Source organism: Artemia sp. Qi Xiang Cuo, chromosome 19, assembly GCF_049724085.1.
Source record: "Artemia sp. Qi Xiang Cuo chromosome 19, ASM4972408v1, whole genome shotgun sequence".
NCBI lineage: Eukaryota > Metazoa > Arthropoda > Branchiopoda > Anostraca > Artemiidae > Artemia > Artemia sp. Qi Xiang Cuo.
Window position 1 is genome coordinate 26,865,445 of NC_142812.1, and position 13,808 is coordinate 26,879,252.

Consider the following 13,808-nt stretch of genomic DNA (forward strand, 5'->3'; position numbering starts at 1 on the left):
GCAATATATAGGCTACCTTGCAGGAAAGATCTTTTAGGATTCCTAAAAAAAAGTCAAAAGCCAAAAAAAAAAGTTGTTTTAAAGATCAAAATGTAATTGCTTACTTCTCCAAATATTCTCAGCGGGAATCCACATTCTTCATCTGTTAAATGTGAAGGGGATGGAGATGGACTATTAACACTTGTTTCAGCTTCTTTCCCCAAGTCCCTTCCCCACATTGCTGACCCAAGTTTCGTCTCAAACAATGAGATCCTCGACGTAGCCTTGTTCGAACTCTCCGAATCAGATAGGCATTTAGTTAAAGTTGCAGAGACAATGCTATTCTGGCTGCCCATTATCTCCGAACTGCTCCCGCTTACAGAACTAAAAGTGGTATAAAACAAATAACCATAATATAGCTGAAAAATTGTCAGCAATATCTGCATACTCTTTGTTCTTCTCTTCTTTTCCAACCAAAATTCCCAAGGCTGTCTTTTTTCAGCCTTATCAGTGCAATAAATACGTTTAGTGTTTATGTTCCACCTAATACATACAATTTTGGGACAAGTCTACAGCTTCAACTTACACCAGAAAGACAGAATACTTGTCGCATTGAACTCACTATTCTATCCAGTTAAAGAACTATAATTATGATATTACTGATATGTTTTCTTAGTGAATCTTCTCAGCTTGGTAAACAAATTGGGGAAGTCTATTTTTTTCCTTTTTCAAATGCAAAATTTTCAATATTTTCTAATTAAAAAAAGAAGCCAATTTCAGAGACGCAACTCAGTAGACGGTAAAAGCTGAACTTCAGCAACCAAATAAAAGCAAAATTGTGGCTTTACTTTCAAACATTAAAACAGTGAGACTTCATAAGATTAACACGCCAAAACCATGATAGAGAATAGAAACTTCAAGAATGGGAAATAATTTTAGTCTAGCTAATTATCGCTCATAATTACTCCCACTGAAATGTAAATGATCGACGGTCTGCCACAAAATCATTATAAAAGTATGTACCGACTGATAAGTGAACATGTTTTTCGATTCAAAGTTCTTTTGCCTGTTGTGCAGGGTTGCAATCTTGGCCCTTTAATACCAAAACTATTGAACTTGGCTTTTTTTCTTTTTTTGTTAGACTAGTTATAGTCGCAAAGACTAATAAAGCTTTAGAAATAATGTTGTTCCACCATCTTTTATACTAGTATTACTTTCACCAACGAAACTACTTGATAGCAAACAAAATCCCACCACGTTAGGAAAATTACAAAACGAATTTAACACTAAGAACTTTAAATCTAATTGAATTCTTTAGGCATGTTGACTGTCAACGAGAAGGGCAAAAAAATATACCTCGTCAGTAGATTCTTCCTGTCCATTGCAGGCAACATATTCCTTTTTGCAATTGAGTGAATGCAAGCGCCAGATCAGTTAGAAAACAATATACGACAAGGTTGGGCTAAATGAACTGCGAAACTTTATTCCCCTTTTTAGCTATTCGACGGGTGTGTTTCAAAGTTATACGAAATGATGTTCTTGCATCTTTGAATTACTGCCGTGTTTAGTGCAAAAGGCACGCCTTAATCTTAGCTTAATTTATCAGACGTCAGCAGTTTAGGAATATTAAGAATGTAGTCTACCTCAGTTTTTAGTGAGGATGCTCTTCCTCATGGAACATACTGAATTATCAGCCACTTAAGAAACTAGGGATGTATTATAGGGACTGGTTGAAACAACCGCGGAGTTTTTCCCTATCCGTAGGCCATATTAGGTGTAATGGTACTCTCACATCTACGTAATTGGCTACTGCCGTGTTTAGTGCAAAATACATGACTTTATTTTAGTTTCACTGTTAAGGATTTAGCAGTTTAGGATTGTTAAGGAGGCAGTCTACTTCACCTCTTAGTAGAAAAACCATTCCTCGTGAAACCTATTAAATTTTAAACATATTAGCTAAAAAAAATAGCATATTTAGCAAACAAATAAAAAGTCAATAAGTATATTACCTGTGAATCGAAATTCATAGAAAAGACATAAATCTAAGGTTAGTCTGTTATACTTGCTAGCGTCACATCAGAGAACCAAGTATAAACGGATCAATTTTTTTTTTTTTTCAAAGATTACTGAAAAAGACGAAGAAAAAACAAAACATTTAAAACCTAGTACAAAGTAAGTGTGGATAAATAGGGGAAAAAATACGCGTAGAGAATAAAGCAAAACCTAAATAATCAGAGAACTGCGTTCAATCTGTCGTAAGACCTTCTTTCTCGCGGAGTTCAGCCCTTAAGATAGCCAAGACACTGATAGAGCTTTGCACTGTGTTGGTCTTATGTGCTTCTGATGAGATTTTAGAGATAGTAGTAGAAAAAGGTGTAGAGCATGTAAGATATCATCTAATGAAGTTTGTTTAGTAGAATATGTGCAACTGGTACGAGTCAGTTAAAAATATTTCATCATGTACTTGACTTCATAAGAGGAAGCTAAAATTGACAGAATACAGAAAAAAGATTCAAGTTTGTATAATATCCCATTGGGGTAGGCGATTTTAATGATTATAGATATAAATTCTCTACAGACAAATAATAATAATCAAAATTGACCGAAAAATTTTGACCATTTTTGACACAAGGCAAATTGATTAACTAAAACTTTCTGCTATTATCCCCAAAGCTCAACACATCAGCTAATAAAGAGACAAAGAAAAGAAGAAAAATCCACACTATAGTCGCTAGATAATGATCATCTACATTACAGAGATAGGGTCGGTTCCTGATAAAAAAAAATTTCTTCTTTTTCATATATTTCCACGATTTCTTTTACGGAGTTAATGGATTTGGCAGGAACCACTCGTATAAATTTCAAAGATAATCATAGCAAAACAGGACGAAGACATAAATCAATTTAGCTATCTTCTAGAAGTTATACTGATAAAAATGGAAAAATGAAAGTAATTTTTGGTTGAAATATGAAAAGCAATATTATCAAGGCCCAACGAGGCCAGTTATAAATAGAGATTCTGCTGAGAAAGGTTTTTTGGAGTGGGTTCTCCTAAAATCTTGTCATTTGTATATCTACTTGTGTATATCTATAATACCAAATATGATAGGGGGTAAAAGCGAGTCCTAATTGTTGTTTTGGGGTGTCCGAACACAGACTATGAATAGAAACAGGTTCTCTTCTTCTCTGTTGAATGTTTTGTTTTCTTTAAATTAGTTTCGCCTTTTTCTGGTATACTTCATATCTTTTTGTGCATTTGCATTCGCAATGAGGTGTCCATTTTTTCTTTTCTTTTGCTCCGTCAGTGTTGTAGTTTAACACTTGTGACAGATAATAAAATTATAGATACGTAGATTCCCGTACAACACGACCAATGCGATCCCTCTTTCAACATGACATGTATTTGAAGGGGTTGTTATGCTTTTACCAAACTTGGCGGGAAGTAAGGCCTAGTGTACTAGTTACACCCGAAAGGTACTAGAACTGACCTCTTACGGAAAAGGAGCTGAGTTTAAATTATTGTCAATGGGACACCTAACTGCAGAAACTGTCGAGTATCAACCACAATTGGCGTAAAAAAGAGCAACTGTCCCCCAAGTGTTGCCATTAGGATTTCATTCACGATCTATCCTACATACAGCGAGGAGGTCCCAAAATTTTTGTTCTTCGCGATATTTACCTGAAGGGGATGTCGGGCTAGCGAAACAAAACTTGACATAAAAGAAAAACTAGCGGTCCAGTATATTTTTGGGGGATCAAAACCCGATCTGGCTTTTAAAAAGAGTGAAAGGTGAATAACCCCTACATTCTTGTAATCAGGACATCTACCAGAATCGGTTATCAAATATCAACCAAACTTAGTCGGAAGAAAGAGTAGACGTCCTAGTTTTGCCTTTTTTGGGCCAGTGTGTACTTTGACTTTTTCTGGTATGGAGGGAGGGGTTCCAAAGTTTTTGTCATCACAGTATTGTATCTAATCTCTTATCGTCCAGACATTTTTCAGAACGGAATCTCAACCATACTCAGTTGGTAATAGGAACTACTGTTTGTACGTTTTTGCATATAAAAACAAAACTACCTTTTTGGGTACTATGGGGGGTATATACTCTTGTAATCAGGCTATCAACCATATCGGGTTGTCAGATTTCAACAAAATTTGTAGGAAAGTGAATATGATTTCTATTTTGTCCTTTCTCAAAGTTCGCATACAATCAAACCTATGTAGGGAAATGGGGTTCCGCATGAGTATGTAGGGGAAAGCAATCAGAATATATTCCAAAATAGGTGATTTGATTGCAATCAAACCTGATGGGGGAAAGTCCTGATTAGACCTCAGTGGAAGGGGAGGGGGTATGAAATCATCTATTCATCAGTCTAACTGTTAGGCATGTTGGCAAAGTTCATTAAAGGAAACATAGCCAACAGCTACAGATCAGTCTTGATATCTGTCCTCGATCAGATTTTTATGAGGGAAGGGCGACACTCGGTTCAATTATAAACCATTTATGAACCTAGACAAACAATATGAGCTTTTACTTTAACTATCGACCCAGTGGGTGGTCTCACCGCTATTTTATTATAAGCACCACCAGCTTTTTAACTGGGCATTTGCCTACCGGTCTCAGAAGAAACACTGGGAAAAAATGGCATATTTGTCCCTGAAAATATTAAATAGAAGCACACACGTTTTTTTCAACTTAAATTACGGAGGGAGTAACATTAAAACTTAAAATGAATAGAAATTATTCCGTACATAAGAGGGAGGCCTCCCTCACTCTTAACGCAAAAATTTGGCTTTTCCATAAAATCGTTACAGAGCAACTGCTGAAACACGTTGGGCTGTTGAAATGGAATAAGAAGCTATTTTTAAAGCACTAAAAAAGTTTAGCGTAACGAGAGAGGGATTGAGAAGGAGGCAGCCTCCTCATGTGCGGAATAATTTTTGTTCGTTTGAAGTTGTAATGTTGCTTCTTACTTTTAGTAAAAAAAACTTATTTTTATATTTAATTTATGATTCTTTTTCAAATCATGCCGGGAAAGCCCTCCTTCAAAGAAAAAATTATCTTAGTGGGGAATCCTCCCCACCTCCACAGAAAATCACCCCCCCCCAAAAAAAAAATCGGTATATTTCTCGATAATAAATACTATACGTAAACAATGGGTAAATTGCACAACTTAAATCCCAATCCCCAGGGGCTGTAGGGGGGGGGGGTAATATAATCCCCAGCGGCATACTTATTGAATATTAAAACTATGCTGAATCAATGGTCTATCAAAATTTTCATCAAGTGTCTTTAGGGGAAGAGGCGTGGGAGTTAGGTTAGTTGCCCTCCAATTTTTCTGCTACTTAAAAACAGGGGGCAAGGGGGAAATGCGGGGGAAAATGCCGAACATATCCAGAAAATACTTTAAAGTGAGTCTTCTGGGGTTTTCATATACGCTGATTACGAAATTGACATCTAAAATTCAGTATAGAATAAGAGTAACACGGAAAACGGGGGAACAGGGGAGAGAGGGGAGAAAAGAGAAGAATACAGGGTAGGGGTAGAAAGCGGTCTGAAAGATATTTCCTCGGGTATTCCTATCTGGTGATTACGAAATTGAGAAGTAAAATGATATAAAAAAATCGATTAACAAAGAACGGGGAAATCTGGGGGTAGGGAGGGGAAAAAGGGAAATATACAGGGTAGGGGTAGAAAGCATGTGGCAGGGGTAGAAAGCAGGGGTAGAAAGCATGTGTGCCCAGTATTCCTCGAATGGAAACAGAGGCGCCATTTCAGCCAAATCTTAGGGTGGGCAAGCAATCGACATGGGCCCTGAAGCAGGCTTGTATAAAAAAAAAAATGCCTCTAGCTTTATCCGCAAAAAAAAACTGCCTTCCGTGGGAGTTACCGTAAAAATTAAGGAAATTGTCTCAATTTCTTTGCCTTTCCTTCTTTCGCTCTTATGCCATAGGTTCGGAAAAGGCCAGATATCTGAAGAAAGCGGAAACGGTATGTGTGATGTTAAAAAAAACAGCCGTTTGGAAATCTTCCACTTTTCCGAACCTATAACTTGACGAAAGCCGAACCTCTGAAAAAACTCACGATTTGACTAAAGTATATTCTGTAACCGAATTCTTCAGCTCGATGCTTACAGTAAATACTTTAGTCCAAGTCGGAGTCACGCTCCGGCTATGACGATGCAAAACTTTGCTCGATCAAGTATATTAAAAAAATCCAAAAATACAACAAAAATTTGAAACAGATCAGTGAACACTCAAGGCAACAAGGGGAACCGTCGTGGTTTCATCTTCGCAAAGTCGTCAACAAGCTGGTCGAAATCCAAGTTTTTAACTAAATCCTTCTTTGCAAAGATCAAAAGCAGGTGACTAAGACGATCGTGTCCTGTGGTTGAGCTCAGATATTTCTTCGACGATTTCCAGCCCAAAAGACAAGCGTTCATTACTGGATGTCGTGACAGGAAGTGTGGCAGCAATATGAAGACCCTTAACAATTTCTGAATAGGCCACTGGAAGTGTCTCGATATTATCGATGACGTCCATGAAGTTCTTCGGCTTTGCCTCCTCCTCGAGCAAAAGCCGCTTGGCAATACCATCTTGGGTCTCAAGAAGAATCTGGTCAATGTCCATTTCAGAATAAAGTTCAGAGAATTGCTTGAGGAGCCCTTCATCCATGAATTTAGTTGAGCTGAGGGCCAGAGCTTCGAGTGCACTGAGCAATGGAAGGTTATCTGTAAACCGTCTATCGAATTCCGCAATCAGACGATCTACAGTCTCCAGATATTCTCTTTTCAGTTATTCCGCTAGATTTGGAGCTCTATTGTCGGATTCAACAAAGTTTTTTCCTAACGTCGAAGTGGTCATGAATTCTTTCAGGTGTTTGATAATGTTTTGGGTTCTTCTAGGTCGTCCCTTCTGACCCGCAGAGGAGGATCCAGTCGCGGGTCCATTCACGTCAGGTGCTTCAATTTCTAGGCCTTCAGCAAACTCTTTTGCCTTCTCCAAAAGCGATGCAAATGAAGTGTCAGAGCGCAGTTCAGCTATTTCCTTCCTTGTTGCTTGAATCAAGGCGCGGGACCTAGATATTACCAGATCAACTGCCTGAAGCTGCTCAGAAAGGAGTTTGTCGTCCTCAGATTTGCTTATATATACATATATATACATATATATATATATATATATATATATATATATATATATATATATATATATATATATATATATATATATATTATATATATATATATATATATATATATATATATATATATATATATATATATATATATATATATATATATATATATATATATATATATATATATATATATATATATATATATATATATATATATATATATATATATATATATATAAATATATATATATATATATATATATATATATATATATATATATATATATATATTTTAAAGTGATTCCACTATGCTTTCGCTCCTTAATGTGGAAAAATATAGTAAAAATTAATTATTTTCTATGCATTTTGCCATGCATCACTCTTTTTTCAACTAGTATAACCGTAAATCAAATAAATGCTGACGAAAGCAAGAAACGGGGAAACATATGGGAATAATACAATTCGTCTATCTATACCTCTGCATATTAGAGGGGCTGGGAGGTAAGTATAGCGAAATCGATTTCAAAGTTTGATAACTACAGTTTTTGCATATTATAAAAATAGGAACTGTCTTATTAACATATCTCCTCTTCAATAGCCTTAATTTTAGGCTTATACTATATATATTACTTTATAGTATTATAAACTAAGTAAATATATTTAGTATTTATGTATACTATATATATTTACTAGTATATGTATATATAAGTACTTATGCATTATGCGGTACCCACCTCTATATACTGTATAAGGAAACCAGACATGGAGGCCCGTCGGTAATTTTTTCGCAGTTCATATTATTGACATACGAATAAAGTAAACATATCATTCGATTCTTTTTTTATGCTCTTTCCAAATAGAAGAATCATTTTTGTCGGATATGAATTTTACCCCCACCCCTATTCTAATTCAGGGTATATATTTGCACATTAAGGGGGGGGGGTGTAAATTGTATTTCTGATGTAAATGGGAGGAAAGTTTAAACTTAACCCCCCCCCCCCACCCCCTAATGAGCAAATATATGCCCTGAATTAGTATATATAGGGGTGAGGGTAAAATTCATTCCCGACAAAAATGATTTATTATATTTGGAAAGAACATAAAAAAAGGCATTGAGTGGTATGTTTACTTTATTCGTAAGTCAATAATATGATTTGCGAAAAATTTACCTATACATAAATAAACATATATATATATATATATATATATATATATATATATATATATATATATATATATATATATATATATATATATATATATATATATATATATATATATATATATATATATATATATATATATATATATATATATATATATATATATATATATATATATATATATATATATATATATATATATATATATATATATATATATATATATATATATATATATATATATATATATATATATATATATAATTGAGCTATATCACCTAAAATTAAATTTTTACTTACTTAAGTTTCTCTCAGCTCCTTTCCCGTGATGAAAATTTTCAAACTGAAGGAATGTACCCCGGGTGTTTGACAACTTGGCTTTAGTTTTGATTTCAGACCATCAACAATCGAAAGGTTTCATTTTGTTATATTTTCATTGAGATATTTGTGTGACGTTCGGAAGCCGGAAGTAAGTTTATATGAAAAAGGCGACAGCTTGTCCTTTATCTTGACCTTGCCGAGAAAAAATCAGGGCAATAATACCATATATAGGGGAAAGAGTTTTGAAGGCATTTTCAGAAAGTTTGCTTCAGAGAAGAGCAAGCAACCTCGGAAAATAAATACGGAGCTTCAAAAATAAGTAGAAATAAGTCTTAGCATCCATTTGGTGATGAGTGACATTTTTTTATGAAAGTAATTTGTTTTACGTAATAATTTTGTAAAATTTGTCCACTTTATGTCCCAAATGTCTAAAATGTGTCCATTTTTTGCCCTATTATGCCATTATGTCCAGGCAAATAGAAATATGTCCCTTAGACATAAAATATGTCCAGTTGGCAACCCTGTCCATGACCCAGTTGCACTATTAATCTCACTATTATCTAAGTTAATCTACATATAAATGTAGCAGTTTCAAAATTTTGACTAATTGCTAATTGTAATTTTGTTCTTGTATATTTTGTAAAAGAAAAAAAAAAGGACTTTTTGGGAGGAAGCTAGGGCCCCCCAGAAAAATTAGCGTGGGCAATGGCCCACCCCTGCCCCCCCCCCCAATGGCGGCCCTGAATGGAAAATAATGCAGAAACCCCCCAAAAGACATCGCAGGCATGATCTTCCACTTCTACAATCGAAGGATCAAAGAGGGCACTGGCATGGTGTATAGATCCCTCATGAGCTGTACAGCCTCTGAAAGTAACTTGTATCTCCTTTGACACAGCAGCTGGCTTTTTATAAGCCAAAGACCTGGTTGGAGTGGCCTTATCCAGGCAGTGCACGTCGGAGAACATAACGGACGATCCTCAGTTCTGCTTCTACCTATGATAGAATACAAACCTACTGATCCGCCGTGTGTTTACTCCACACTCATATTCATCAGTGACCAAGCGCGAAGACTCGGTGTAGCTCCCATTGTCACGTTTGACCGACCCCTCTTCTGGAAAGCGACAAAGATTTTCATGCCGAGCCTCCAGCAAGTCCCCTGAAAAAAATTGTAACAATGGTTGGAGGTTTCCATACACGAATGAGCTTCTTAGGGGCCATAGGCTAGGGGTCGGGCCTGAAAGAGATGTTAGAACTTGTGTAAGGGAAGAATACAGTGAAATACATTTTCAGCGGCAAAGCGGTTGCAAGAGCAGTAAGAGCTCACAAACTAGTCGACGCATAACTGAATATTTCACTTTTGTGCATGGCATATTCGATTCCGTATGGCGAGACCTTCCGACCACGAGGATCGTGTACGAGTCTCTAGCGTGTATGACGATTTGGTGGATGGAAAGATTTCTGTGGAAAAGCGGCTAACCACGAAACCCTTCAGGCGGTTTCGCTACGCCTTGAAGCCTACGCTACGCCTCGAAGCCTATGCTACGCCTCTGAAATCCAGCAGAACTGCGAAACTATTCATGCAGTATTCCGTAATGGTTTCGATCTTTCGGAAGTTTTTGAAAGCAGAAAGGACTGGAGACTGGGATCTCTACCTATCCTTTCTTTCTGATATGCTCCCAGACATCGCAGCTGCGGGGCATAATCTTTATGCCAAGTCAGTTCGTCTTTTTCTTCAGATGATGCAGCAACTTGAAACATTGAATCCACAGCTCTTCGGACAGTTTGCACGCGGCAAGTTTATTGCCCGGCGAAGTACTCCTTTTTGGGCTGGATTGGCTCCAGACCTCGTCATCGAGACAGTGCTGATGAAGAGCTTAAAACAGATGGAGGGCTGACAAGAGGAAAAGGGATGGCTGAGCTTCAGAGAAACTTATGGACAATGTCTATGCAATTACTCGCTTCAGTGAATGATCTAATGTAGAAACTGGCGGGCCTGGAGTACAGTTCTAGTGAACAGCACGTTACAGCAACCGCAGCACGAATAAAGAGAGATACTAAGGATCTACTGACGTTTCTTGAATTCCTTCTAGAGAACTCTCCTTTCTCTAGTTCCACAGAGCTTAGAAGAATAGGTTCCGGGCTGATTGCCCAAAAAGGCGTCAATGCAGAGGATGCTAAAGCTGTAGGTGAGCTGATCCTCCAGCGCATGGATGGCCAATCCGTCGAAAAAATTTTCATTCAGGAAGAAAGACGAAGTCGTTACACTGGCATCCGATGGGAACATTAGGATAGATGGCGAGATTTTGCATATCGACCCTGCACTGATTTTTCAACGCCTTTCGACTGCTGCCCATATATATGAAAATGACATGGCAGAAACTCTACGGTACAAACTGTGCAGTTATCCACCCGTTTTGTTTGAAGATCTTGGCATAATGCGTCAGCTAGACAAACCTGCACTAGCAAAAGCAATATGGAAAGAAGCGAAAACGGACTCAATTCACCACCTGCCAGTATCATATCGTGTCACTGTAGTTGACAGAGGTTGCCTGCTTCAACAAGTACCTTGGAAGATTGGTGATACTTATGGTTCAATCTGTGACAGCTATGTTAGTTTCATTACTCGACGCTGTACCTCCCCTACTGTTGTCTTCGATGGCTCCAGCGCTGGTCCAACCACGAAAGATGCTACGCACAACCGACGGTCTAAGGGAAGCCAGCATCAAGTGATCGGTTTCAGTTTAGGGATGAACCTCCAGAAAAAGAAAAGAGTTTTTGAGCAACTCTCAGAACAAACAGCGAATTATAAGCTACATCGGGGAAAACCTCAGAGCCAAAGGATTTGAAGTCGTCCATACGAAGGACGATGCTGACTATCTAATCGTGAAGACTACCGTAACGAAAGCAGAAAACTCTGAAACAATAGTTCTTGGCAACGACACTGACCTTCTGATTCTACTCTTGTATCACCTCCCGCCTAATGCAAAAACACTTTTCTTCGAATCGTCAACGAACGCAAAAGAAGCAATAACACGGTTCTGGTCCCTCAACGAAGTGCAAAAAAATGGGATAAGTATCCAGGCTGCTTCTGGTAGGGCACGCACTCTTGGGATGTGACACGACCTCTCGAGTTTTCGGACTTGGAAAGCAAGCTGTGCTACCTCTTTTGAAGAAGAGCGAAGTGTGCAGAAAAAAAATGCGAAGTGTTTCTGGATGAATCATCGTCCAAAGATGAAATTGTGAAAGGGGGTGAATATCTTCTGCTCCGCTTGCATAAAGCAAGACCAAACAAAGTTCTCACTAAGCTGTGACATCAAATTTTCTTGGAAAAAGTTTCTTCGTCTAATCCTACGGCGTTTGTTAAGCCTGAAAGGCTTCCGACAACCGAAGCTGCAGCTTCATTCCACTCCATGCGAGTGCGCCTCCAGGTATCCCGTTGGAAAGGAGAACCAGCTGACCTCGACCCGGCTATTCACCTGTGACGACCGATTTGTTGCCCACACCTCAGACTCTTTTGAGTGTCGTGAGATGCAACTATAAGACAGGCTGCAAGAACTCGCGATGCAGCTGCCAGAAAAATGGATTAGCTTGTATGTTCGCGTGCAGAGAAGGGCAGGATATCAACTGTTTGAACAGAGACAACGAGATTGTCGAAGACGAGGGACTCGACTAGTGATATCAATGCTGTGTTTTTCAAGTCAACTATACTGCCTTAAAAAGTGCAGATTTTACCTATAGTTACTGAAGTTCTTTTTTTAGTTTTTATTCAACGATATTGCCTTCGAAAGTGCAAATTTTACATATAATAGCTGAATTTTTATACACTGCCAAGCAGTTGTTTTCTTTATGTTTAGTAATTCACGTGGTTGTAAAAAATGTATGTGATTCAAGAAAGTAAAAGTTTGATACTGAAGCGAGTTATTTTGTCCATAGGCCTACTTATTAGCCATTAGCAGCTGGCTCAGGAGTCAGGCCTCCCTTCCCCTTTTCCGTTATTTCCTCCAGTTTTGTTCGGTTTTCATGGTTGTCGTTTTCTTTTCTTCATTTTTGGTGTCAGTTTCGTGATCAGCAGATAGAAAAACCCCCAAAACACATTTCAAACTTATTTCTACCCCTAACTTCAATTGTCCCTTTTCTTCCCCTCTTTCCCCCTTTTCCCCCGTTATGATGGGGCTCATGTTCTTTATTTCATTTTAAATGTCAGTTTCGGGATCAGCAGATAGAAAGATCTTAGAAAACATTTTTCAAAGTGCTTTCAATCCCAACCCTGTATTTTTAAATTTTTTCCCCTCTTCCCCCTGTTTTTCGGGTACTCGCCCCACTCAAATTTATGGGGACTTTTATTATGTTGTACATAATTTTTGTCTGATCATTTTGGTACCATTTTCGTTTATATTGCAATTTTTTCCGGGTCAAACCCTAAAAGTCCTGGACTATAAGCCCTCTCCCGATCTTCAAAGACCATTGGTCCGATACAATCACCCGTGGAGAGAGAAAAAAAAATGTATCCGTGATATTTCTTCTGGCAAAAAATACAAAATTTCACATTTTTGTAGATAGGAGCTTGAAACCTCTACAGTAGGATGGTCTGATATGCTGAACCTGACGGTGTGATTTTCATTAGGTTCACTTGAGTTTCGTGATGTTCCCCTCTTTTTCAAAAATCAAGCAAATTTTCTCGGCTCGTGGCTTTTGATGAGTAACATCAAGCTTAACGAATTTTACATATTTGGAATCAGCATAAAGAGACAATTTTTCTGATGTTTCGTTATCAAAATTCCTTTCATTTTTTGAGTTTCAGTTACTATTGGGCTGAGTAGCTTCTTACTCACAGTTTGTTACCATGAACTGTTTGATAAGCAGTTCATAATAAAATTAATTGTGATTCTAGATCATATATCCAATATACTAGTGATTGTATAGTATTGGATAGTTGCATATCAGCTATTAGGGAGTATCAGTGGCATTTAGCGCGGTTTTAGTGAGCAGACTATTTAGGCCCACATTTCCAAACTTCCATGAGAGGTGCCTCAGATGAATATGGATGGGGAATTTTACCACATTTGGAGAAACATATTGGGACTAAGCGTGCAATATGGGTGCAGAGGGGATACACCTCCGCTCTTATTGCAAAGTAATGGCTTTTAACGGAAAAAATTGGTTTTGAGACACTGGTAATGTGACAAAACTGAGCTTAAGAATAAAA

The 13,808-nt window shown here is 37.6% G+C and overlaps 1 protein-coding gene across 1 annotated transcript in view; it reads right to left on the reverse strand.

Moving 5' to 3' along the window:
* The window catches only part of LOC148940675 (late secretory pathway protein AVL9 homolog), a 90,447-nt gene that overhangs the window by 29,543 nt on the left and 47,096 nt on the right, over window positions 1-13,808 (reverse strand). The window contains exon 6 of the mRNA XM_089105037.1: window positions 105-363. Coding sequence (XP_088961163.1) covers window positions 105-363 — 259 coding nt within the window. The remainder of the gene's footprint in view (window positions 1-104; window positions 364-13,808) is intronic.